The 27864-nt window shown below is 50.7% G+C and overlaps 1 protein-coding gene across 2 annotated transcripts; it reads right to left on the reverse strand.

The window, feature by feature from the left end:
- Positions 1–854: 854 nt before the first annotated feature.
- Positions 855–27695, reverse strand: COLGALT2 (collagen beta(1-O)galactosyltransferase 2). 2 transcript variants are annotated; one of them, XM_065745196.1, is made up of 12 exons: positions 27442–27673; positions 8934–9044; positions 8319–8436; positions 7916–8050; positions 6449–6653; positions 4873–4992; positions 4618–4694; positions 3347–3453; positions 2606–2738; positions 2304–2431; positions 1640–1846; positions 855–1516 (listed from the first exon to the last, which is right to left on the reverse strand). In XM_065745196.1, exons 2-12 carry the CDS (start codon positions 8945–8947, stop codon positions 1240–1242), a joined length of 1521 nt encoding a protein of 506 aa, XP_065601268.1. In that variant the 5' UTR covers positions 8948–9044; positions 27442–27673; the 3' UTR covers positions 855–1239. The 2 variants fall into 2 exon arrangements, with proteins under 2 accessions (XP_065601268.1, XP_065601273.1); XM_065745201.1 differs by lacking the exon at positions 855–1516 and having other exon boundaries at positions 1636–1846; positions 27442–27695.
- Positions 27696–27864: the final 169 nt, after the last annotated feature.

A 27864-nucleotide genomic window follows, 5' to 3' on the forward strand; every position in this document is an offset into this window, starting at 1 on the left:
CAATCCATGCCCTCCTCTTTGGTTTTATTACTACTGTGTGTCAGTTCTTTCACACCTCACACCACCTTCCACTGATGCCCCACTCTTCAGATCACCACATTTGTTGCCTTAAGTTCCCAGCTCCTTCTGCCTCTCTTTGACTGCATCAGTTTGGGCTTGAATGTGTCAACCAAACCAAAGCAAGCTCCCAATGAAGAGTGCACACAGCTGCATTTCTTGCAGGGAGGCTCTATGTATTATCAGACCCGCTGACCAGTAACAACATGCTGTCTTTAGCAGAAAGCACCACGTGGATCAGGAATTATTACAAACAAACACAAGTTACAAAAAAAAAACCAACAACACAACAACCCAGCCACACACAGCTCAGCTGCACAGATCAGTCCACGGCCGCCTGCCTGCTGTCAAACTTCATCAAAGCATCACCGTAGCACTGTGCTGTCACATGAGCCAACAGCAAAGACATCCAACCAAAAAAAGGACAAGTTTGCTCCTCACGTAAAGCACCCACCCAAAAAAAGGACAAGTTTGCTCCTCACGTAAGAAAGTATCAAGACAAGTTGCCTTTCCGTCCTGAAGGAACACATGGGAGAGGGGGAAATACAAGTGGAAGCCACTGCTCTGCAGGTTCTGGCCCAGCAGCCCATCTGAATAGGACCTGGGCAGCCGTGACATTTAGAGGGGAAGCTTTTCTGCAGAAGTGTGACAGAGGAGAAGGCACCACACTCAGAGCACTGCTCCAGTGCATGCAGGATTTCTGGAAACCATTCTGGTAGTGACAGGGATCCCCCTCTGCAGGACAAAGCCTCCTAACACAAACGCTTCCTGCAGGTTCTCCCACGGACAGGGTTATAAAAGCCTGCAGCCCTACGAGGAGGAACAGCTACACAGCATTCCACTTACAGCTATCCGGGAAGGTACGAACACTGGTACACCCCTATATATTAATTTTCATAAATACAGTATTCTACACAAGGTACTGTAGAAAGACGTCATTCAAGGAATTCTTTACAAAAGCAAAGGCTTTTGTTCAGAGCTCTGCCTGTCTGGAACACCTTTTTCCTCCTCCGTTTCCCCTCGGTCCCAGAGAAGAAGCCAGGTGAGCTATACCCCAACTGGATCCCAACCCCACACAGCAGGACGGAGGCCCTGGAGACAGCTGCCCTACAACTCCCAGAAGTGAAAAGCCAAAGCGTGAGGCAGGTTTGGCTGTCAAGAGAGCCCGGGGGAGGCGGGCAGTCATAGCTCGTCCCTGGAGGACGGCGCGTTGAGGGAGGACTGGGGCGGCAGCGCGCCCTTGTTCTGCGCCTCGCTGTGGATCCGGCCCTGCTGCCGTGACTTCCACGAGTGCGTCCTGTCCCAGTCCGTGGACACGGTCTCGTTGTCCCAGATGGTGGAGGTTTCTGTGTCACTGAGGTAGCCTGGCTGCCCTGTGTAGTGGGTGGGGTAAACGAGCAAGGGTTCTGCTGAAAAGGCCTTCAGGTCTCTGGACTCGTAATACTCCATGTACTTTGCTCTAAAGGGAGAGAAAACCGGTCAGCCAGGCTGCAGAAGTGAGACGCATCGATGACGTCCACTTTAAGACCATTCAGCAAGTCCCAGCAGACGTCAACCCGAGCCACAGAGGTGTCCTACTTACACAGGGTGCTTGTTGTACATGACTGGCAGAAACTCATCCACAGGCAGCATCTTGCTGAAAGGCTCTGCCCCAATTAGCTTCTGAGCCCCTTGGAAAGAGATTGCGTACCCCAGGGTCCAATATGAGTAATCAGCTTCCACCAGGTTCATGACATTGGGAACTGCTTTCTCAGGCTGCTGCACCTGCATCCTTTTCCGACCAATGTAGCTGAAGGGGGTGAAGAGACCATAAAAAAACGTGAGCTGAAGCGAATCTGCAGCAGTGAAGACCACACAGCTGCTCATTTCTACCAGGACAGGGCAGAGAGTCGATCCAACAAGCAATCCCTGCTCACAGACTGCTGTCCTGCAGCATTCCCAGACAGCCACACCATAACCCAGCACTGGCACAGCTGTGAAAGGCTCTGTAAGGGCACTGAGTGCCACAGTGCAACCCCAGGACCGGGCAGTGCCAGCTCCTCTGCCACAGCAGCATCCCTGACATGGCTGGGACCAACCAGCACTGCCCACAGAGGGTACCACTCCAGTCTCTCCCAGTGGGAAGAGCCCACTGAAGTCTGCTACCTTACTGCTGTGTGGCATTAAGCTGCACCCCTGCCATGGCACAGCGTGCTGTTCCCCTCTGTGTGCCCAGCAGCTCCAGCTGCCTGGGGCCAGCCACTTACATAAGCTCCCAGTCTAGCTGAGCTTGTTCTATGTCATCCATCAGCTTCATCAGCTTCCTCTTAAACTGGTGTTCAAAGCGCACGTCGTCCTCAATAACAAGCGTCTTCTCCAGTCCTCTGTTCACCACCTGCAACACGAGGGCACAGATCAGTGACCCCCCCAGGGCACCCTGGGATCGCTGGGGAGCAGCCTGACCTGGCAGGCAGTGGCTCCCAGGCCCTGCAGGCAGGACTGGCCCCAGATCCTCAGTTCAGCTCCACATTGCAAGAGCCGACAGGAAGAGCAGCCACCAACCTCTTACCTCCTTCCAGATGTAGTAGTGGCTGAGGAAGCAGCCGATCTCTCCCCTGGTCAGCGGCCGGGAGGAGTAGGGGTCCCGGTATCCCGGCAGCATGTCGATGCTGAGAGCTTTGAGCTGACTTGTGTTCAGTGCTCTGAGAAACAGAGTGTGTGTCATCACTGTGGAACAGTCATGTCTTAAGCTAGGCACAGAGGCACAATGGGAAATGCTGGGGAACCGATGGATACCCAGCACTCGAAGGCTATTAGATCCATACGGGTTCCTCACTTCCCCAGGAATCTGTGCAGCTTCCAGCTCTAAAACATGTGCTTTTATTTCTGGTTTTGAAAATGCCATACACACCATACAGCAGGACACACAGGGAAAGGGCAACACCACGCTAACACTGTAGCACAGAAGTTTCATAGCACCTAGATGGAAGATCTTGCCAGGAGGTAACTGCACTCAAATGCTTTTGCTGATGGCTTCCAGAATCACAGAACGCTGTGGGCTGGAGGGAACCCCCAAAGCCTTTCCCCAACTCGGGCTGCCCAGGGCCCCATCCTCAGTCTGGGGCACATACAGCTCTGGGCAGCAGTGCCAGCACCTCACTGCCTCTAAGAAATTCCCCCTTACACTGACCTAATTCTCCCCTCTTTTAATCTGAAGCCATTCCCCCTTCTCCTCTTGCAATCTGTGTACAAAGCCAGTCCTCCTGCTTATAACCTCCCCCCAGGTACGGGGGGGCTGCAGTGAACTCACTTTCCATCCACAGCCTCCACGATCTTGACTGCAATCTCCTGTTCGTAGAGCGTCCGCAGCATCCGGTCCCGCCTGTCCTTCCGGCGCTTCAGATTGATCATGAAAATCTGGGTTGAAGAGAAAGATATCATCCTCCCAGCTGGGGAGGAAGGACTGGGAGCCCTGCACCTCTCTTTTTTTTCCCCCAGCAGTTCCACAGGAAGAGTAAAACTCATTAAAACAGCAGGTGTACTTTCGTTCCAGACTTGGGAATTTGTCCCCAGACTGGGGCTGGTTTTGAGGGGGAAGGTGAGAGGTTTTGTTCTTTGTCTAAAACCAGTTTGTACAGAACAGGGGGACGTTGCTTTTCCAGGATGAATACAGCTGCAAAGAGGCCAAGCCTGTGTTGTATAAAGACATAGGATGCTTTGGTTCTTATTAAACACAGGGTACAATGGTCAGCTCCAGCTGACCCGCATGTCTCTCCACTAAGATGCAGCTGCCCACATTTAGGATTGCCAGCAGGGCCACCAGCCAGGCACAAGGACACTGTAAAGAGAGGATTTTTGCTGCCACCTCAGGCCTCGAAATTCCACTGCTCCCCTTGGCAGAGCAGATAGCCAAGACCCAGAGCAGAGATGTCTGGGCAGGGCTCAGCCTGAGCCTGGAGGACACAGACTCCTTGGTGGAGGGCTGAAGCCCTTGCTTGTAGGTAAACTACGGGGGGGGGGGGGGAATATTTTTCAGCCCTGGGAATACACATACAAGTGCAGCTTTGTATGCTGTGGAGCAAAACCTCATCCCAGTTCCAGATCGAATTCCAGCTCAGTACAAATGCAAAAATAATAAACTGGATAAATACAGTGCAGCCACAAAGGGCAACGTGGAAAAAACCTACACCAGCTGTGCTGCAAACACAGACACTCAGACACACAGCCAAGCTGGGCCCCGCTTCCCTATGCGAGCTATGTAAACAGATGTAGCAGAACAAGCAACAAAACTGAAGAAATCGTTCCCTCCTGCCACTCAAGAGCGGGAGAGGTTTAACAAAAGACCATTTTTTGTTACGAAGCACAGGGACCAGTGAACAGAGCACCAAGAGCTCACAGACCTGACCAGCACAACTTCTCCCTAGTAAGGGCTGCCACTTTCTCCTTGCATAAAGTTTGAGTCCAAAGATGAGCGACTAATGATGTAAAAACACGTTGTACTCCAAGGAAAACATCTGGAAGCTCAGCCACAAGGAGCATGCAGTGGATGGGAAGGCAACGACAGCAAAATAAGTTCCTTACTTCATCAAATCCCATCTTGTCAGGGTGCTTCGAAGGAACAGAGACGTACTGGGAGGGCTCAATGGGAGGACGATCAACTGGAAGAGAGGACAGATCCCAAGCATCAGCTGCGAAAACTGGAAAACCTGAGCGTCAAAACAGAGTGAGGACGCACCAGGATGCAGATTGTGCCCAGCCCAGGGAGGAGCTGGATGGTTGGCAGGTGTCTGCAAACACCCACTGGGTGCTCCAGCACACTGGGGTGCAGCCACTTACTCATAGCCTCGATCAGTGTGTGCACAAAGTTCTCTGTCTCTTCTTGCAGCGTCTGGTGCGACTTCAGGGGCATGGGAAGGAAACCATAGTGCTCACGGTTGCAGATGAACATCTGAATTCCTAAAGATCACAGGAAAACAAAAAAAATAGAAATGAGAGCTGGGTTTTTTGTTGGCAGATTTCACTGCTCTGTTGGTGACCTGGGCTCTGCTCTCAGGTAGAGGGGCTGGGGTTGGGTGGTGCTGCGTGCAGCTCAGTGATCCCTGCGGCCTTCCACTTCCATCAGTACACGCTATGATCCCGTGAGCATCACTGTGTCATCTCCTGTTTTGTTGGCTGGCAGAATCCAGCCTCTCCTATGAAACCAATATCTATTGACTCCTTAGCAGCAGGGGTTTTTAACCACGGCCAAGTTTTCTCTAGGACAGACTGACACCAGAGAAAGGGTCTTTTTCAGCCTTTGCCTTCCAAGTATAAAAGCAATCCTGCAGCAGAGGCCAGAACGGGCCTTCAGTGAAAAGCAGCAAAGCTCACGTTATCAGACAGCTACAGGCCCTGCCACTGCCTCTGCAAAGGATTCAGCTGAGGCTTTGCAGCCAGAACTCTTCCTACCTCTGTTCACTTTGCCTGCAAAATACATTTGAGACATTTACACCTGTGTCAGCAAAGAATGTTGAGGAAAATGGCTGATAAACATCTCAGAAATGCCATGTCTAGGGACTGGCACAGGCTGCCCAGGGAGTGGGGGGGTCACTGTCCCTGGGGGGGGTTCCAGACCCATGGGGATGTGGCACTGGGGGACGTGGTCATTGGGCACAGTGGGGGTGAGCTGGCGTTGGACCTGAGAGGTCCTTTCCAATCTGAATGGTTCTGTGATCAGGCAACACGGACAAAAACAACATCCGAGGAAGAAAAGGGGAAGTACTTGCTGTTTTCACTGAGCTCTGGTAAGCCTTTGTTAACTAACCACTGCTCGACTGGCCAAGCAGATTTAAAAGCAAAAGCAAAACTGGAGTTATCTGCATTTTCTGCCTTCACTTTTTTTTCCCCTTCCTCTTGTACTTAATGAAATGAGTACAACCACTCCTCTCCACCTAGAGAAGAAAGGAAAAGCATACAGACACTACCTGGGGAGCTGCTGCTTTCATGTGCCAGTCCTCCCACTCCCTGGTATTCTTAGCAGGGCACAACTGCCTGCACTAATGACCCCCACATTTCCACCTCCTGAAGCTCTCTAAGCACACTGCTGGCTGCAGTGCTTGCCAAAACACATCCAGTTGTCAGCTACAGTTAAGGTGAACAGCAGAATAAAAAGCATCCTACCTGCTGTCACTAATTGATTTGGCACTGATCTAATCAGCTCATCTTATCTGGCTCACCAATCTCTGCTCTCATCTTCTGCTGGCTTAAACTTTGTTAATCTGAGTACACTCATGCCAACATCTCTGTTCCCTCTGGGATGAAGGCTACTTTAAAATAGCAAAGCTACCTCAAAATGGGGAGGGGGGACTCACTCACCAGATCTGTGTTAACAGCAAAACCAGTGAATCCTGCCCAGCAAAGGCTGCAGACGTACCTGCTTGGCGACTGGAGAAGGCAAAGACCATGATGTCATCAAAGCTCCAGGTGTAGTCCTGGTGGGGTGGGTAGAACATCAGCTTGGTGGAGGCCTCCTTCCTCAGGTCAATGAGGAACGTGGAATGGATCATGGGGACAGCAAAACAGCCCGTCCTCTTCCATTCCCGGATCAAGGGGTAATCCAGGGTCCTTCTGTAATAGCCCTGCAAACACAACGAGTAGGCTGCTCCTTACAAGAGGTTCCCCAGTAAAAGCTCTCACCCTCTGCCCTCCCAGCAGAGGTGGGTCGGTTCCCAGTCAGACATCTGAACACAGCTCAGAGCTGAATCCAGAGCAGGTTCTGGGCTTTACAGAAATGGTGAGTCAGTGCAGTGGAAGCCAGCCCTCCGATGGATGCTCCAGGAGCACTGTGACAGCAGCAGCCCAGCAAATCCCTGCACGGCCACCACACCCTGTTGTAGTGTGCTACAGTGCACCTGCGTGTACACACACCCAGGATCCCTGGTGCCCTATCCACACTCCACCTGAGCACGCTGTGAGGAGCAGACATCTTCTACACATCCAGTCTGAGCAGCAGCAGAGGCCTTGCTGCATGCATGAAGGGTTAAGGCACTCAGCCTCTAGCAGGGATGGGAGAGCACCCACAGGTAACAGATGCTGGAGGCCCCTCTCTGCTCCTCCAGCCACTCACTACATGGTTTCGGGGCTCTTCACTGGCTGTAAATCACATGTAACCAAGGACTCTGACTTGTTAGCACTGAGTCAGTTTCCCACTGCTAAATGTCAGCTGCCTGGGGCCAGGCTCACTGTGCTGCTGCTCAGTGCCAGAGGCCACGTCCCAGCCATCCCCATCCCCAGGGAGAGCAAGGCTCATAGCAGCATGGAGACCACGAGCACAGCCTCATACAGCAGCAGCCAAAAGAGCAGCTTTTTCCTCCCCAGTCTGCAAGGCGCATTTGCTGCTGGGTTTTTTCCCCTTCTTCCTTTTGCAGCTAACACTGGTGTCAGTGGAAACTTCCTATTGGAGAAGGACTACCAGAGCCAGGGCTGAGACTGGTGCATGCAGGCAGCAATCCACTTCAGTGCGTGAAGAAATGCTGATTTACATCAGTGGAAAACCTGGCTGCCTCAGCAGTCAACCTTAAGAACCTACAGCAAAATGCCTTCACCATGAAGTTATCATTTCCAACTCAGAACCACAACAAAAAGCTCACAGAATAAACAATGCCACTCACAATCATCTTATCTCTACGTGAAACTCCCAAGAATTTGGGAAGTTCAGGACTTTTTCCTGCTATTTATACCCGAATAGATCAAGCTGTGATTTTTAGAGGATGGAAAGACATTGTGGGGAGGTAGCACTCCCTCAGCCTTCTGCTGAGGAGCAGCATCCCTCAGTTCCAGCACAGCTCCCTTAAAGTTTCCAAGTGAGGAAGCCTCAGCTTGCAGTCACCCTACCACTTGCCTGGGGGGTGATGCCACACCAGAAGTTGGAATACAGAAAGCGAGACTCCAGCATTGGTGCCACCAACGTCTTGTTTTCTGCTATCAGCAGGTTCAGTGTTTCCGGGTTGGTCAGTAAATTATCCGTATCGAGAAACTGGAGAAGGAAGAGGAGAATAAGTTTGGTATTAGATGAAGCTGTACGCTTCCCCTGATGCTTGCCAAGGATGACGGCTAGAAGTGTGAGGCACTGGCAAAAAACCACCAAGCTGGTGGGTTTTTGGTGTCACTGCAGGACACATCTGCTGTAGGGAAGGCCAGAGGTGGCTGCCCCCGTGACAGAGACAGGGAAGGATGCAGAGCTCTCCCTCTGACTGCATAGTTACTCCAGCTCAGGGTGGTGAGAAAGGCAAGGTTTTCCTTACCAGGATGTAGTCTGACCACTTCTCCCTCGCAGCACGCAGGGCAGCCTGCCGGAGCTTCATCACATGGGTGAATCGGGAGCTCGGCCAATGCTTTGGTCCCATTTCTTCTGGGTAGGACCTAGCAGAGAAAGCAGTCAAAAAAAGTCCTCTTGCTGCCTTCTTCGCAAAGAAAACAGCACTGAAGTCACATCACGCTACTTGGGACAGCAATAAAAAAGAGTGGAAGAGTGACCCTGAGGGGTAATGCTTCCAAGTTTTGTGCTAGCACGTGTAGAGCACAGTGCTGCCTGCCAGCTAAGGGGCCACATGCACAACACAAGGATCCTATCAGGGCTCAGGGCATCTGCAGCATCAGGTCCAAAGGCCAAAACCTTCCTAACAGGGGTGAAGGAAATTTTGAGACAGATCCCTGTGCAAGGCAATGGGATTTGTGGCTCTGAAACAGCACCAGCAGATGTCACCAGGGACAGAGCTCTGGTAGAAGCGATGGGAAAGGGCTGTGTTTGCTCTATGCCCTCACACATAAAGAAGGGCCACGTGCGTGTTTTAATGCTTGGAGACTGAACTCATCTCCTGGAAAACACTTAGGGAGCCTCTGCTTCCACCAGCACTCACTGCGGGTCCTCCATCGGCCGCCACTCCACATCGTGGTAGAGGTTCTGCACGTTCCTCAGCCACTCCCTGAGGATCGCGGTGGTGTTATCTGCATTGTGGTCAGTGGCCACCCTGGAAAGTAAGAGCACCAAGAGTTCATACAAGGCTTAGGCACGAGGAGCAGTATCTGCCTGCCTGGCTCAGGGCAGCGCCAGGGAGGTTGGGCCCCAGCTCCTTCGCATTTCCCAGCTGGTACACGGGTTGCTGAGGCAGAGCCTATTTCTGACTGAGCTGTAGGTGTCCCTGTTCAGCCCTTTAAAGGTCCCCTCCTATGCCCAGAGCCTTGTGACACAGCCTTTGGGTTGCATGACAGCAAGCTGGTGCTCTTCCCAGCTGCTCCCCTCCAGCACACACTGCCCTGGGAGCAGGACCTCAGTCCAGCTGCTCGCACAGCTGCAGCCCATCCCACAGCACATCCCCTTAAGCTGCAGGGCTGCTAACTGCTCCTGGCCAGAAGGCAAAGCACCCCCCCCACGGAAGGGCACATCCTGTAGCCACAGCTCTGGAAGCTCCACTGAGAAATGTCACTCCCTTTCTACTCCTTTGAGAGTATAAACTCTGGATTAAATTTAACACAGAATCCGCAGAAGGACACAGTCACTCAGGGACAAGAAGTTTGTTTGCTGAATGCTGATTCCTGTTTGTTAAAACAATAAATAAGGAAAGCAGCAAGCAAACGGATGTTGGTTTCTTGCTCCTGTTATCTGCTCTTGCGCTGCGTGGTAGAGCAAGGCTGGCATCAGACGTGACGTTGGGATTTGCTTTTCACCAAGCACCTCACCAGAGCCCACATCAAACCTAGATGGCACGGATGTTTATAGCTAGACTCTGCCGAGAGGAGCAGATGAAGCCAGACTTGCTCTGTGAATTGCACAGATTTCAGGTCACCCACCCAAACCCCATTTCACTGCCATCGCTTGGACCTTCCTCAGCCATGCACATTTCATTGGTCTTGTTCCACCTCCCTCCTACGCTGCAGCTCCAACATTCCTCAAATACCACAGAGAACTGTGAAAATGGCTTTTTGTTCATGGCCATCCCTGGAGCCTCCTACCACACAGCAGGACCACACCACTGCCAGGCATCACCCAAACCCAGCACAGACAACAGGGGCCATCCTGGAGAAGGCTGCAGCCCAGCTTACACCGTGCTCTTTGCCACGGCCAGGCTGGTCCCACTGAGCAGGCTCTCCCAACAAGTCCACAAGAGCATCCCTGGAAGTATACAAGAAATGTGTAGATGTGGTTCTTAGGGACACGGTCAGTGGGCAGTACTGCTGGTAGGAGGACAGTTGGACTAGATGATCTTCACCCATCCTTTCAGTGGGTAAAGACAGTCAGGAAGGGTTGAGACACTCCTCACCATCCTCATGGCTGTCTGCCACGGCTCGATCACATCTTCCTCGTGTCAAAGTAGGCTAAGAGCCAGACATGGGACTGCAGTTGTGGCCTACCAGCTGCCTAGAAAAGAAGCAGCCCTTCCCCAGCCTCCTGGCTCAGCTCACAGACCAGACCTTGCTTCCCAGTCTGCATCACTGCAAAGGGTTTCTCCATGATGAATTTCTTGCAGACAACTAAATTCAATGCCAACACACTCTGCCTGCAGCTATTAATTGCTGTACGAGATTTCAAAACTAGATTTCTCTAAACAGGTATAGGATATATCGATGACTTTGGCACTACATCGTGCAACATTAAGGTTGGAAAAGACCCCTATGATCCCCAAGTCCAACCCCAACCCATCCGACCATGCCACCTAACCACGTCCCTCAGTGCCACACCTCCACGGCTCTCCAACACCTCCTGGGATGGCTATCCCAACATTGGCAGTCTGTGCCAGTGCCTCACTGCTCCTTTGGAGAAGAAGCTTCTCCTGATATTCAATATCCAGACCCCGCACAGCTCTGTGCCCCTCTCTGGACACACTCCTCCATGTCTTCCTTGCAGTGAGGGGCCCAGAAGTGATCACAGCACTGAGGTGCAGCCATCAGTGCAGAGCACAGAGGGACACCCACCTCTGGTTCCTGCTGGCTGCACTGTTTGATATCTGGATCCGTCTCCTGCTGATTTTACAACCCAAAGCCCGTATGACTTAACCAGGAAAGACTGGTGGAATGAAAGAGAAAAAAAATCCATCTCCTGGCACACTTTGCAGAACAAGAGAAGAGTAATAAAAGCAGAACAGGCCTCCAGATGAACACTCCAACGCCAGCAGCATGGCAGCTTTTTCCAGACAGATCTAAGCCCACTTCCAATTAATAGAAGTTTAATTAAAAAGAAGTTTGAGTCTGAGTGTCCATATAGGGGCTTACGTCGGCACGGCTACAACCACTCCAGTATTTACCCTGGCTTTTAGCAGCACTCAGCACAGACACAAGTCCTCATTGTCCATGCTGAGCAAGGTAACCCCCTCCCAAAAACTCAAGCTCCATAGAGTGGAAAAGTAAACGTGACACTGAGCACCCACTGCTTTAATTAAGTAACACGTGAGCAGCAGCACAAGGCAAACTGCCCTTCACTGACCACGTGTATTCTTAACCCAACAACATCTCCACGCTCCGTGTTTGCAAGAGGAGTTAATTTGGGCTCTGACAGTTCTCTTTTTTTGTTTTTCATCCCAGAAAGAAAGAAGAAAAATGAAAAAAGAATCACCTTTTTTCATTCCTTCGCACCCCAGCCTGCCCTCCCCAGCTATTTCCAGGTTATTTACACCTCAGCCATTGGGTCAGAGGAGATTTTTTTTTATTTCATTTTTATTTTTACCCTTCACCAACGCTATAGGAAAAGTACTACAGGACAAACCCAATGCTGTGTGCCTCTGGCTGCTCAGCAGCCCAGGTCACATTGCAGCACCATTTGTGGGAAACCCCACGGCCAGAGACCTGCAGTAATTTTCCTACTGAACTGAACATGACCAACTGTCTCCATCAGCAAACAGCAGCAAATACTTCATGACCAAGGTCTTAAGAGCAGAGCTAAGACTGGAGGTGCTGGGCTGAAGCTTTAAGAGGGATCCTTTTCCTCAGCCATGCTCTCAGGGCTATAGGATGGGAGGGTACGGGGTCCTTCCCAAACTGCAGTGTACAGTAATACAGCAGAACGGTCTGTGCTGATGAAGAAAGCCAATGCCAGTCCCCCTGAGCTGCTAGGGTCTGCAGCCAGAGCCCACCACCATCCCCAGCCACCCCTGCAGCTTGGGGTGGGCTGAGCAGCACACCCCCAGCACCCTCCCCGACTGGCAGCTGTGCTTATTCTGGCCATGAGTTCAACCCTGCCATAAATAACTGAAAAAACTAGATCCGCAGCAGAGTCCTGATGCGAGTCAAACACAAACTTCAACTTGGATTTCCCAAAACAAGAGGAAAATAAAGTAACAGGCGAGTCACCTCTCCCTGCCTGAATGCTGCCAGACATAGAAAACCAATTCCAAAACACCAAAACCACCGAAGTGGCAGCTTACACCCAGAGCCAGGGACAAATTACCTCGAGAAGGGAACAGCATAGCTGAGAGAGAAGGCATGGATCCTACAGGGCTGGGAAATGCTGTGCTGCTCTGCAGACTTCGTTTCTGCATGGCTGACCATCAGCTGTGCCCTGCAGCCGCTGACCTGGGAAGGACACCTCAAGTCCCACAGGTATCTATGGGATCAGGCGACAACACGTGGTGGGGCCCACCAAGCCAGCTCAGGGGTCAAACAGATGTCGGCTTTTCTTGCCACCACATACTTTGTACAGCTACGCTCACAACACTTTGTTAGTAAGGTCTGAATGTTCAGACTCGCATTCAAGGAGCTGCTGAAGCATTTCATCAAGCTGCTAGAAGTGGAACTGTGTCAGATTCCTCTGGCTTTGCAGCAGCTCACCATCTGCTCTGGGGTTTTCCTTAATTCGGGACAGGCTTTGGGGAGTAGCTTGTTTCTCAGATTGGGATTTCGATGCTGTTGCTTTGTTAGTGGGTCTGGTGGTTTTTCCCACATCAGCCAGGTCCCAAGGCTGCCAGCTCCCAGCAGGGGTGGTGGGAGCCCCAGCAGCAGTGTGGAGGCACAGGAGCAGCACAGCTCCCGGCCTGGGCAGCCGTACAAGAGGACCTCACAGTGCAGGAATGCAACAAACGTCTCTTCTCTAACTCATTCTCCTTGCTCTTCAGCAGCTCATGGATAATAGATCTCACTGCCAGCAGCAGCAATCTAACAACATCTAGCCATCTTCCAAACCTAAGCAAGGGAACGACTCACAGATGAACATAAACGTACCTATAAAAACGCTCCAGGGTCTTCTGTTCTTCGTGTGCTACCCAAGAAATCTCCCAGATGTTCCTGGCTTCCAACCCAGAGCAATGCAACAGCAGGGAGGGGAGACAGTTCAGCATATACAGAAAGAGGAGATGAAGTTCCTGGAGAACGACCTCTGAAGCACAGCTAATGACAGCTGTGGGATGCAGCAGCACTGCCTCAAGCCCTCAGGCTGCTGCTATGAGCACAAGGCTGTGCCAGATTCCTGCTTCAGCCCGGCAGGCACATGCAGCAGCCTCTAGGAGAGGCAAGAGAGGAACCAGCATCTTCCCAGAAAAGCCATCAGAGCAGGGCTGATTGTAGCTGCACCAGACAGCCAAAACTCCACGCCTCGTGGTTCCCCAGCTTCCTTAGTAGGGAAATCTGCACTCCGGTGCAAAGGAGGCTCTGCCCTTCCATCCCAAGGCCCCTCTTTGTCTTGCTCAAGTTCTCATCACTGCCCCAGTGCAGGCAGAGCTTTCAAACGTACAAAAACACACTGCACCTGGCCTTGCAAGTATATTTCCAAGCAGAAATTGGCTTCAAGGGAACAACTGCCATAAAAAAAAGCCCAGGGAGTTCCCTACGCACAGGATCAGGGCTGTGGCTGGCCTCTAAGAAGGCTCATACCACGTTACCAAGAGCCCCCAGAACAGGGACACAAGCTCTCCACCTCTGTGCCAGGCTCCTGCAGCTGGCACTCCAGCACGAAGCCTCGGCTCAGGGACCCCCAGATGCCCAGTGCAGGATGGAGAGGCAGACCCAACTCATCCCATGCAGTGGTTTACTTTTTGTAGCTGAAAATATAAAAAGTATTTTAGTTATTTGCTTTTGTCAGCCCACACTGAACAATGCAAGAAAACAGAAAAACAAATGGAATATTCTATTTCAGGCTACTAATTAGGAGGAATTAGAGCAGCAATAAGAAAAGCACAAAGCTAATCCTGGAGCAGAGACAAATTCAGACTTCACCAGCTGAGAATCTGCTCTGTGAACTGGAAATGGCAGGCGGTTTAGGGACATAATGAGCGACCCTTTCATGTGAAAACTTTGCCCAAATGCAGCAATAGAGACTTTGTTCTCAAAGGTCTCCAGCCAACTTTCTTTGTGGCCATGGTAAATGTAAAACAGGAGCACGGCGATTTGCATCTCAAACCAGAACAAGACCACGGAAGAATGCGATGCTGCTAGTAACAGTGTCCTCCAAGATGAAACTTAATGCTTGGATAAGAGATCCAGGGATAGCAGGGAGCTCATGCATGAGTTTGACCCCCATGTACTGGTGGGCTGTGCACTGAGTGCTGTGTTCTGGGCCACTCATTGCAAGAAAGACATGGAGGCCCTGGAGTACGTTCCCTCCCAGTGTGGAGTATAAGTAATGAAGGCAAGTCACTTCTATGCATCAGAATGTCTTAGGCCTGCATTTGTTTTCAACTCAGACTTTCTCCTGCAGATATAAGCACAATGCAACCCAGCTGCTGGTGCAAAGGGAGCTGTGCAGTGCAGCACGTGCCCTTAGCACACTCAGCACCCTGCAGGCTCTCTACCACACAGACCTACAGTCAGTTGGAGGGCAAGAAACACATCCCAGCAGCAACAAAGGGAAGAGCCAGCAGGAAAACTTGATAACGAGAGTCCCTGATGCTCCTGGACTGACACACTGTCCCCTGACATCCAGTCATCTTCCAGCCTGGTTTCAATAAAACAAGCCTGCTCTGCAGCTGAGCAGCTATTGGTCTTTCAACTAAAGCCCTCTGGAGATGAGGCAACACCAAATGCCTCCCTAGCACAGCATGTGAAGTCAGCTCAGCAGCTGCAGCACCAGCCAGACCCTGTGCCTCTGCAGCAGGCCCAGGAAATCCTCGGCTGTTGCTGCAGGCTGAGTAGCACTGTCAGTGGGAAAACAAGCCCTGCAGAGCTCACCTGTAACAAGCCACTGCCTGCCCACGTACTCAGGTGCAGAGAGATGTGTCAAAGAAAGCTCAGCAGGAAACCTTCCCTTCTGGGAAACGTACTAAACCTGCAGAGCTGAATGGAAAAGCTGCTCTGCAGCCTGTTCCATCTCCTGGAAGGGTTTCCTCAAGGAACACCACACATTTTTGCCAAGTTTAAGGCCTGGATCCTGACGCAGAGCTTGCTTTGCACAAGCATTCCAGCACTTACATTAAGATCAGTTTTCTCCCATCGGTTGTGCACGTGGATTTCTTTCCACTCCAATGCTCTGTCCACGAGGATTGGATGATACAGAATAAAAAGACAAACTTGAGCCAAGGCAGGAAGGGAAAACCCTTCCTGATGCTTAGAGCAGATCAGTCTGATGTACGTGGGTGCACTGCACCAGGTAACAGACTTAAAAAACAGGAACAGCCAAAGCCAGCAGGATGCTTTCAAAGGAACTCAACTTCAGGATGGCTGCAGAGCAGCAGTAGTCAGTACACACCTGGAAATTAGTTCTTATGTGTTTGTAAAAGGTAACTCAAGAGAAAAGCACATCAAGCACATGGAAGTCTAGGCCTGCTAAGCAGGGGCCTACATTCCCACAGGAGAAGCGTGCTGGGTTTGCCTTCAGCCTGCAGAGCACCATTTCCCTTTTGCTCACTCTGGAGGTGCCAACATCAATACACACATCACAATCACTGCCCACATCTGCAGCTTTGTAATGAGGTCCCTGATACAACCTAAGCATGCAGCAATAGAAATCTGTGTGCATAGAAACTCCAAACTTCTGACACCACCACCACAAGCCTATTCTTAGTGCCAGACACCCAGATTAATGCTGGCATGGGCACATGGCAAACACTCCTGCTTTCCTGGGAGGGCAGGGAACTGCTGGCTGAAAACAAGGCAAGCGCAGGGAATAAAAAACCCTAGATTTAGTGCAGAGGAATAAAGACAGAAATCAATTTCTTGGCTGCTCCCTGCAAAGGTATCCAAGGTGTCTGCATGAGCTTTACTGCTGGAAGAGGCTGAAAACACAGCTCAGAGGATGGCCATGGAGCACACGCTGCCCCTGGGCAGCTGCCTGCCAGATGGGGAGGAAATGAGAGCAGCTGAGGGGTACAGGCCAGGGCAACCTGTCTTCACAGCAAGGCACGAGTGCTGCCTCTAGACTGTGTGAGCATAGCAAAGGAGCATACAGTAAAGGCAGTGCAAGGAGACTAAAAATAAATCAGACATCCAACACAGCTCCAACTCATTAGTCTCCGCATGGTAAGACAGAGAGCTTTCCTCTTTGCTGCAGGGGCTTCATCCAGTCCCTGCTTCCAGGCACTTTGCTGACTCCGGGAGGCTCAGATCTCTGCCACATAGCTCAGCAGGGCACTGAAGACACGTCTGACACTAAGGATCTGATTTTCCCTCAGTGCTCATCTCTCAGATGGTGAACAGACCCTCCTGTTCATCACCTGTACCCAAGCTAGTCCCTAGCACCACCCAGCCATGCACATCTCCTACAGGCAGGAGCCAGGACCAACAGTTTGCTCCTCTAACACCAGCAGAACCAAATCACCCCTCCTCCCTGTGAACAGACGTTGAACATCTGCAGCACCTGGTGAGATCACACTGCAAACTCTCAGCAAATGAAAGCACGGTGGGTTTCATTATCATCTCATCGGGGCAGGTTTCATGAGGCACAGGCTTTGCCAACTTCTGGTTTCACCAACACTGAGCTTGTAGTCATGACTAAGTTATTTTAGGCTTACAGTCTGCTGAAGCCAGCAGGGAACTTGAAACTTCTTAATTTTGGCCTAACCTTTCTTAAGTAGCCAGTTACACCAGGGAAGCTGAGCTGCTCTGAACTGCGTGGAACAGTGCAGGGCTTCAAAATAAATGGATTATGTCATACTTGCTGGCAAATGGCTAACGACCTTGTATATATAATTAAGGAAGAGATTCAGAAAACAACTACCACAGCCAAGCAGAAAAAAAATAATCAGCCTGGGCATGTGGAAGAGTTTTGCTGGATGCCACCTGTAATTTCATCTGTCACATTTCAGATGAAGACACAGCTGGAAAGGTGGCACTTCCTGTTCTGAGAGGCTTCTGAATACGGAAACCAACCAACCTACCTTCCCGTTGTAAACATGAAGTAGTCAACCTATCAGTTCCAATTTCTCTGAGACAGATTTTAGAGCTTTCTCACCGAGATGGTTGGGTGTCCCCATCCTGGAGGTGTCCCAGGAAATCCAGCATCACAGAGGGCCCAAAACCAACGGCAAAGGCCTCCGCACACGCTGCACTCACAGCTCTGTGGCTGTTTTGCAGAGAGGGAAACAAAAGCAAAGAGATTAATGGATTTTCACAGGTCACAGGAGTGGGTGTCAGGCTGGGAATGATGAACCAAGCCTACCCTCCCTTCCAGGATATATGCTGAAATAAACTACAAACGTCCCGCTGCTGCAGGGCTGTTTACTTAACACATTCACAGAGCATTTGTCACACTTTGGTACATCTGCAGCCACAGCAATCTCTGGAGCAACTTCTCCTCCATGCAGCTTTCAGGAAGCTCTGAGGCTCAAAGGCAAAGCCTCCCTTTCTGCTTGGGTGCCTTCATTACAGAAAAAGAGCTGCAGTTCTGGGTTTACTTCTTAAAGCAGTGAAACACTTGTACTACCGAAAAATAATCTAACACATCTCCAGGATCAGACATACTTTGCACACACTTAAGAAACAAGTGGATGAAGTCTAAGAGCAGCTCCACTGAATTAATGCAGTGTAACCAACAACCTCATCAAGTAACAGCAATGTACAAGCAAATCACTTCAGAATTCCAAGTACTCCAGGGTAGCTAAAACTTCTGAGGTCGAATCTCTTTCATTTGTCAGCTCTTATTTTGCTCACACGTGCAGGAATCCACAGGGCCTCTCCTATGAAGGAGGCCCAGGCACACATGCATGACACGTGGCTACTGCTCTGCAAACACACATACTGTGCTTCTGAGTCAGAACATATTTCATCTGGTAAAAAGAGTGACTGCTCTCAAACTGATGGAAAACCAGAGGTACTCCGATGGCTAGCTTAATAAAGAATGCAGAAAGACACAAACCAAGTTCTCAGCATTTCCCCAATTTGCACATTAAAAGGGATGCAGAGTAACATCAGAAAAGCTGTGCCTTTCTCATTACCAGCTAATGAATCGGGATTGCTAAGCAGGATATAAACAAGCCATGAGATTGCTTCCACAGAATCATTAAGGCTGGAAAAGACCACTAAGATCATCCAGTCCAACCACCAACCCATCACCACCGTGCCCACTGACAACATCTCAGTGCCATGACGCTACACAAAGCTCTGCCATTCTCACTGTGGATCTGCCCTCTGTGTGCTCTCCAGGACAGCCAAGCAAATGTGGTAAGTGCAAGTGCAGAAGAACACGCACGCCCCATTTATTTCAACTCATTAAGCCTTAATCCTGACTACAGTTTGAGAATAACTTATACACTTCATTGCAGGGATGTAAATAAAGGAATTGAAGTTCCCTGGGGCTGTGAGGCCACTTCAAACACCAGAAATCTAGATTTGTCAAACACCTGACGAGCGGATCACAAGGCATTGCTGGGGCCAGGATGAAAGAAAGCAGCAGAGCTTCAGTAAGTCCACATTTCACCAGGGGAGCATGTAGGAAACTGACATCCCAATCCCTGCCTTGGTCAGTGATAAACTGCATGTGGAGCCAATGCAGAACGGCAGGCAACAACTGCTTCATCAGTTAATAAAAGAAGTAACCACTTCATGCAAAGTAAGAGGGTGCCTTTGGAGACTATGGGTTCTATATGGCGATGCAATACCTAAGGAGAACTACAAACTGAAGTCTAACTCCTCCTTTTGCTTTTCTTTGCTGAAGTTACGAAGTTTCTCACAAGTTGCAGTCCAGGGTATGCAATAGATATTCACCCTACTGTATGCCATGGGCAAAAAACTACTTGCTGTCACTATTTCAGCACGTGATGCATCGTGCCCTCTGCACACCAGCTGGTGACCACTAGAGGGATTTCTGCAATCAGTGAAACAGAGCCAAGCGGAGCGTTTCTCCATGGAAAAACTGAGCGACAAATTGTGTCCCAGCAGAAACATCGATCTGGTTTTTCATAAGCACCTGCCAGCACCTCGCCCAGCTGCTGCCTGCAGGATCAAGGGGCAGGTAACGGGGTGAGCGCTCACATCACCAAGGACGTTCTCCATTGCAGCCCTCGTTTCTCACGCTCCAGTGGTTACCCGACGCAGAGAGCAGAGACCTGGCAGACGGCTGTTAAAGCGTTCCACTGACTTATTCAGACTGTGTAACCTGATATGAGATCTGACATCTCAGTTTTTTTGGCTCCCTATTTGGTCTCTCCCAAATACGTTCCTAACTTCCATGCCAGAGCTAGCAGCGCTCTGTAGCTCCATCTCTGCTGTCAGTTCAGGAGACCTAGAGGAAATATATCTGCCTTGGTTCAGTAGATCTAGAAGAAATACATCTTCCAGAGCAGAAAAAGCTGCAGCGTGGGTCTTTGTGCTCTATGGTCTCACAGCTAGATGCCCAAAAGCTGTTAGGACCAAATGTTTTCCTTTATCAGCAGCCTGCCCCAGAGCTAAGCACTGTTAGCTGCTTGGCCACGCACCCTGCAGCAGCACCACGAGCAACACTGAACTCCTTTCCCTTTGAGTTCCCACTCCGTTGGAGAGGGAAAAAGAAACTGAGAAAGATTTGAAGCATGTTTTCCCTCAGCAAGCCTCCTCCAAGCTACACGGAATTTATGCTTGCTATCACTTGTGACCTAGACCTATCTGCTCCCGTAGCAGTATGCACTGCAATTCATCAAAAAGAAATTGTTGCTTCACTTAGTGCTGGCCCAACTCTGAACACACCTGTATCCATATATTTAGGATGCTGGGACCATTTCCTCTCAGAACAGGTGGCAATACATTGGAACAGGGCTCCCCCCAGGAGGTATAACAGAACTATGAGATGTGGCACCGAGGGACAGTGGACACAGTGGGGTGGGATTGGGAGCCCAGAGCTCTTTTCCAAACGTACCAACTGGTTCAAAAAGACAGATGTGATGCTGGTACTAGAACCCCACTGATAGCAGTCTGATTCTCACTCCCTGTGAGCCTCCTTCAAGGCTCAGGTATGAGGCAGAAAATCCTGGCAGCAGCCTTAGTTTGTGTGAAGAAGTCAGAGCAGAGTTCTGCCAGCAGACAGCTATGAGCTCACCAGTCTGAAATAACAACTCATTGACAAGACTTTGTGGAAGCAACAACTGACTTGTTTGTGTGAGAAATAAGGATGGGGGGAGGGAAAGAAGAGGGAGTGTGTATGCTCAGAGTCATTAAATGTGTAACACGAGCCCACTCCGTGGCCTGAAATGGTAATTTATACTTAAATCCTGATTTGCGTTCGAAAAGTAATAAATGAAGAGAAAAATGTTTAAAAGCAGTGATATTTTTATATTCCAGTCACATACGCAGTACTCGTGTCAAGATTAATGTTCTGAAAAATAAGTGTAACCAATGGCTCAAAAAGCCAGCGCTGGAGGAAAGAAAGAAATATTTGAAGAGGCAGAAGACCCAAAAGCAGTTATTATTCTCCACTAACCTATTTAGAACAGCCTGGGTAGGCTCATCCATAAGCCAGTCACCTATGACAACCAAACAGCAGCTTCATCCATCCACGGCCTTCTGCTGAAGAAGCACATGCCATGTGGAGCCCACTGGTAGCATCCAGAAACTGCTTTGTGCCACGGTGCCTCTGCCCAGCAGCTGCTAGGACTCATTTCAAGCCCACAGAAGCTCCTTTTGCTTTTGTGAAGAGAACATCAGGCCTAAACCTATACCAAGCCCTGGCCTCTCCATACCATTGTGAGCTCTCGAGCAATGGGGCCTGGGAGCTAGGGGCTCTCAGCCCCTCACTTGACAGCTCCTCCCAACTCTTCAGGCCTGTGTAACCCATCAGTAACACAGGTCCCGGAATACTCAGATTTCAAAACCTGACAGCAAACCTCCAAGCCATTCCAGCTGTGCTACAGACGTCCCTTGTCCAAACAGAATGCACCTCCACCCAGCCTTGGCTCCAGCTGTGCCGCTCCCACCCTGGCCCCCCATCTCCAGGGGACTCCAGGGCTCCAGCTATTCAAAGGCACAAAACTGCTGTGTCTTTTGCTTCCCTCCACAGCATTTCTGTCGTTGCCTTCGTACGTTATGGTGTCAGACCACGTGAACAGAACTAATCATTTCAGAAGAATTCTTGAGAGCGAACACATCCTTCACTGAACCTCAAGGGGAGTTCATAGCATTAATACTCATCTCAGAGCTGAAACTCTCCTGAGTAGGGTATGTACAGCAAAAGCCTAGGGCCCTGGGGTCTCACACCTGGGGCAGCAGTGAGAATACACTCCTGGGACACAGCCAGCTCACCACGCCAGCCCGTGCCCCAAGCGTGCCCCTCCAGGGGCTGTGTTTCTGCTGCAGCATTTATTTATCTTCTCTCACAGAGCTACAGCTGGGAGATGTAACTCCCCCAAAATGTCACTTCCCTGCTGGCAGACAGCGGCAGGAGGCAGCCAAGGACCACACTCCAGCATTCATCAGGGAAACAGCTCACTGCTACAGCCAGACCCAGTGCAGCTGAGGTCAGCACCCCGCACCTGTGCTCCTCAGCTCTTCAGCAAACAGCTGAAAACAAAAGAAAACACAATTTGTAATCTCAAGTGGACACATTGGTTTATTTTTTTGAGGCAGAAATGGCATAACATCCCAGCATCCCTCCATAAACTGAGTGGTGATAATTGAGAGAGGGAGAAGAGCCCTGCTGCTGCATCAGTAAGATCAGCAGAACTTTGCATTTCATGTTCCTCTTTGACTTTTAGAGCAACTAGAGGAACAAAGAAAGAACTTCTCGCTGCTCCTTCTGCTTCCCTAAAACCCAAGTTCCTGAGCTGACCTCGTCTCAGGGCCCTGCCATGAGGCTCCTGACCAACAGCACAGCACAGCCATCAGTCCCACTATGGGTGCTAAGGTTCATTTGGCTAAAGCCTTCTGGGGAGTAATTCAAGGCTTCAAACCAACAAACAAGAGAAACAAAAAAATCAGTGTCTGCATTTGGCAGAGCTACACGTTCAACTTCCATGTCATAATTAGCAGATCAAAGCACGAGTGCTGGAAAACAGCCTTTTCCTCCAGTTTTCCTAAGTACCTTCTAAGGACACGAATGTCTGAAAGTGCTAAGGAAACAACAGAAGCCACGGCTCTGAATTCCTGGTCTGCTCCCAAGGGCACAGTGCTGTTATCTCGTTTGGGAGCAGCTGCTGTGCCACCAGCAGTCAGCCACCTGCTGTGGCTCACACCACCTCGTCTGCCAGCGGGCACAAGTCGGGCCGGAGCAGAGCCACGCATCGCCCTGCAGTGGGATCAAAGAGGAAAAATAAGCAAACAATCCTTTCAGGATGAAAGGGGGAGCCTGCAGCCCGGCTGAAAAATATGCATAAATAAAAATCTCATTTCTCCGCCTTAGAGAAAAAACAATCCCTGCTGGAGCCGAAGCCTTTCAACACTGATGTGAAAGAGCTTATGTGAACCCAGCTGCAGCATTTTGCTTTACACGGGCTCCCCTACTTTCTGCTTCAGCATGAATGTAGATCCTCCTAAGCCCTAGTAGGGAGCAGGTGGGACAGTCTCAAGTTTAATGCATTTTCTGGCCCACGTTAGGATCTGCTTTTGCTTAGGAAGACATGTGCTATTCCTACCAGCACATACAGGCAACGAGAAGTTCACAGTGAGCAACCAGTTCATTTCCACATGTCCTAACACAAGGACAAGAAGGGCAGCACTGAAACTGACGCCTTCATCTGAAGCGTCCCTGGAAAAGAACACAGACAGAATTTGGCAAAACATACTACAATCCCCAAAACGTTCTGATTTTTTTATCCTGTTTTCCCAGTTACAAGTTAGGAAGTGGGGAAGATGCATTAACCATGTAAAAAACTGAATGCCATCCCTGAATAACACCTTATTTCCCTTGTTTCCCTTATTTCCTACTCACAGCTCTTTGTTTGCCTCAGATAGATGATCACCCTTCAAAGGAACTGCACCAGCACAGCTCAAGCCCTCCTTACTCAGCCTGTGATACAACGTTAAGCCATTAGTTTATCCTCCCTTTATTATTTCTTTCTCCAGCCTGATATTTTGATGCATGTGGGCCCCATTAGCTCTAATCCACCTTTGAAGATGAAGCTAAAAATGTCGTCAGCCTAAGCTATGCTTCATTAAAATAAAGGAAATGAAACACACTTCAATAGGTTGGAATAACACGAAGCCTGAGATGTCACCCCAAGGAAGGACACCCCAGTGCTGACCCTCGCAGCCCCCTGTGCTCATCACAGCCCCATCCCTACCCCACAGACACACGGCCTCTCGGGGTGCCCCGCAGCAGCGGGCAGCTCCCTGTGTTCTGCACACCATGTGTACTGCTGCTCTATTTTTAGAGCATCCTGACCCCATGCATGAAGACTTTCAGCCCCAGAGGACTCAGATAAACAGCTGCAGGTGTTGTGGTGCTTTACGTAAAAGATGAAGAATGCCCTTCAACCTGCAGCTCAGCGTGCAAGCTGCAGACAGCCCGGCAGGGTACTGTGCCCCCTAATTCGCTCCCACAGCACCCCCATTATCACCAGGCTTCCTTCCCTTCACAAGGGCAGGCTCCAGCCGTGCCTCCTAGACCTGACCCAACACTCTTCATCATGCACGTTGCAGCGAGGGGGGTTCAGCCTCTTCTCCCAGGTAAAAGCAATAGGATGAGAGGGGATGGCTTTAAGTTGCACAAGGGAGGTTCCTAAACAGAGCAGCGAGGCACTCAGATGGACTTCAGAACCCCGACAGCCTCACTGAGGAAACCCAGCCCCAGGAAATTTTGGGGCCAGCTTAACATAAAAGGCAGGGACAGCACAGGATCCTGGGCAGGAACATATCAGAGAACTCTCTGAGGTCTTCTCACTCCTTTGTACTTAATAAATATCAAATAAATCACAAAAATTCGTTCTCCTTGATATCTGAAAGCATCCCAAAGCTTTTAATAAGAAATAACAACAGCAGACTGTCCTATGCTGTGTAACTGGCATCTCTCCCCCACAGACAGAAGTGGCATCACAAGGCACCCATCACACCATTCCCTAAGAAGCAGAGGTACAGCCAGCTCAGATGGCAGCAGTCTAAATAAATGGATGCGTTTTTGAAGACAGGAAACATACAGCATTACACAAAGCAATTTAAAACGCCCCATGACATGGAACATTAACTAGTTTTGTAATGTGCTCACACGTTTTTGTGGTCTGATCACTCCTCGAGTGCTCATTATGAAAGACCCTAATATTCACATTTTGTTCCGTACACCCTAATGCAAGATGTGAGGTGCAATCACAACAAAAGAGGCATCAGATCTGGCAATTTAAGAGCACTGCAGGAAAACAGAAGAAGAGCAATGGCTGCCACCTCACAGCAGATGCTTAACTTCACTGTTTCTCCACAGTGAAGCGTTCAGCTGCAGCAGAGCAGTTCAAGCCTTGCTGCACAGACCTCAGCAAGGCACAGCCATAATTTCAGCTTCCCACTGAATGCTTCTGGTGGAAGATTTCATTATGTCATCTCAGAAGTTTGCCAAGACTTGGATGAGGGAGGCAGACCCAAAGGACGACGTTACTGCGGATACTGGGATGGGATCATCCCTTTAGCCATCCCTGATTTTCCATTTCTTACGCATATTTACAGCGCTGAAGCGTAAAAGTGACCTCAGTAAGGAAGAAAAATCAAGAAGTGTCAATTAGGAATACTGCCTCTGGTCCTAACCAAGTCAAAACTCTTGTGTAGGTTACCCGGCCTTTCTTCCCATTTTCACCACCTAGGAAGTCAAGTATTTTACCCCTAGACTTCCTCCTGATGTTCTTACTTGAGCGTGAGGTCTTTGGAAGAGAGATCAGCGCAGGATGTTGCACAACACATTAGTCACCAGACTCACAGCTCCAAGGCTGCACAAATCCCATCCCACTCCACGTTAGTGTGCCATCAGAGCCAGCAGGATGCAGCCTCAGCACTCCCTCCCGAGTGACACTGGCTGTGAAGACAGACGTGACCGTGCCACACCATCAGAAGCGAACACAGCATATCCAAAAGCCAGAGCTCACCTACCATAGAAAGGCTTGGGTTGGAAGAGACCCCAAGGACCATCAAGTTCCAACCCTCTGCCACAGGCAGGGCCACCAGCCTCCGGATCTGGCACTAGACCAGGCTGCCCAGGGCCCCATCCAACCCGGTCCTGAGCACCTCCAGGGATGGAGCATCCACAGCCTATAATTGAGTGGATCTCTCTCAAAGAAATAAACCCATCTCTACAATTGTTCAGAACAAGAAAAGGCGATCACAAACCACCTAGATGAGGGTTGGGGCACATCCACTGCGTGACTTATTGTGCCATTCTTGTCCGAGACAGAACGACACCTTTCTAACCCTTAGCAGCTCTCTCCTAACCTCAGTGCAAGAGCACTTCTCCCCAACACACCAAGCACCCACACATGAGAACACCCCCAGATGAAACACAGCCTTGCTTTGCTCAGTGGGCACTAGCTTGTTTCTCACAATGCTACACATTGTTGATCCAAACACCGTGTAGGCTTGTCCACAGACATCTGATGGAGAGCTGAGCCCACAACAAACCCCAGTGGTCATCCTCAGGACAAAGCCCAAGCAGTTCCCACCACCGTGGCATTAGTGTGACCCTGGGGCTGCCTGGCCACTGCCAGGACAAAGGTGGCTAAGGTTAATGCAGGCAAGAACCCATTCCCAGCAGGCCTCCCGATTCCTGGAGGGGAAAGGAAGGAAGTGTTTAACTGCAAGGACCCTGGTCACAGCATGCCAGCTGGCCTCTGACCAAGCAGCCTGCTAAATTCATTAGGGTATACACAGCCAGCAAGTCCTTCTCAGGCTGCTCCACCACACAAGAAGGCATTAGGACCAAGGGGAAGAATGGAGTACAAGGCTGCCTGGGGTACAGCTTGTTAGGGACCAGGCTAACGAGGACTGGCACATCCTGACAGAAAATTCCACGTCTGCTTCAAGCTAATTCCTTGTCTCCTGACCTATCTTTGCTGCCACTCAAAACTTCCACTCTAGAAATCTGAGGAATCCACCACTGAATTTCAGCCCTCAAGCAACACAGAGCCCAGATGGAAGTTAAAGAGATGATACGTGTTTCTAATCTGCATTCCAAAGACCTACATTTGGGTACTTCTGAATGCTGGCTTACTCAAGAAGCTTTTAAGCATAACACAAGTGGCAGCAAAGGAACGCGTCAGCCACCACTCCACTGCCACTCAGACCACAGCACAGGGACAGCCTGAAATTCAGCCACTGAAAGCACTCACTCAGCTACAGAGCCTGGTGATCTCAGGGGTCTTTTCCAACCTACTCTATTTTCCATCTCTTCTCAAGAAACCTAACAGACAGCATGTGGGTCCCCTCTCAAGGGCTTCTTTGTGTCCCAGTGTCCCCAAACCCATTGAAGAACTGGCTACCTCTGCAGGTGCTGCTCTCCAGTGCAGCTCCCGGGGGCTGCAGTGCCTTTCCAACTGCTGTGACATTTGGGCATTCTTGTTTTGAAAAGCTTGCCATTTTCAGCACAAGTTTTTCCAGGCTATCCACGCCTTGGGTCAGCTCACAGTCCTCTTAAGAGTACCACCCTGCTTGTTATAGGAACTTTTGTTATGGCATATTTCTAAGTTATCTTGGGTCGCGATGTCATAAACGATCCTCACAAACGTTTGTGCACTGCAGAGATGGTAAGTGGATTAGGTATAATGCAAGGAATACAAGTCGCAGAGGTAATCAGTGCTCTGCAGGACTTGAAGGAACCAAAGAAAGTAAGAACAAGCCTTTATTCTGCACTTTTATAGTGAAAAGCATGCCAGGCTCTGCTCTGGCCAACAGGTCCATGCCTACAGCTCCTGCTGCACCTCAAACACTGTGCGAGCACACCTTGCTCCAACACAGGTGTGCAGCATCTGCTCGCACAGAATCATTATAGCCGGAGAAGACCCCCTAAGCCCACCCCCACTGACCGCATCCCTCAGTGCCACGTCTCTCATTCAGGCACGGCTCTCAATGCCGCCCCTTCCCGGCTCCCAGCGGGTGCCTCCCCCCCCCCGGTTTCGCTCCGGCCCCGCTGCCCCTTACCACAGCGCGATCCTGCTCTTGGGGTAGCGCAGCCGCTCCACGCAGCCGAGGAAGTGCGGCAGTGCGCCGGCCGCGTTGCGGGCGATGACGGCCAGCAGCACGGTGGGCTTCTGCAGAGCCGACTCGGGCAGGGGCTCCGGCTGCAGCTCGGGGCTCGGCGGCTCGGGGAGCAGGTCGGCCCCGCAGCCGCCCAGCAGAAGCAACAGCAGCAGGAGGAAGAGAGGGGAGCGCGCAGCCATGATGGGCGCGGGGCCGCGGGGAGGGGCAGCGGCGGCCCTGCACCCCGCAGCCGGCCCTATGGGCACCGCGGCTCCGCTCTGCCCCATCGGCTCCGAGCGCTCCGCCCGCCCCCACGGGCTGCCGGGCGGGGTGGGGCAGGTGGGGGCGGAGCGGAACCCGCACCGCGGCCCCGTGCACCTGGGG

The sequence above is a fragment of the Cyrtonyx montezumae genome, unplaced genomic scaffold, assembly GCF_038088225.1.
Source record: "Cyrtonyx montezumae isolate F1298 unplaced genomic scaffold, pur_monq_1.0 scaffold_1, whole genome shotgun sequence".
Taxonomy (NCBI): Eukaryota; Metazoa; Chordata; class Aves; order Galliformes; family Odontophoridae; genus Cyrtonyx; species Cyrtonyx montezumae.

Bases quoted from the DNA above. Each gene is read 5' to 3' on its own strand.
- COLGALT2 (XM_065745201.1), bottom strand. From the start codon at position 27,680: ATGGCTGCGCGCTCCCCTCTCTTCCTCCTGCTGCTGTTGCTTCTGCTG. The intron at 8,437-8,933 runs GTGAGTGCTGGT...TTTCTCTGCTAG, and splicing joins CGGCCGATGGAGGACCCGCA to GTCCTACCCAGAAGAAATGG. The intron at 6,654-7,915 runs GCAAGTGGTAGG...TTGTGTTTGCAG, and splicing joins GGTGTGGCATCACCCCCCAG to GGCTATTACAGAAGGACCCT.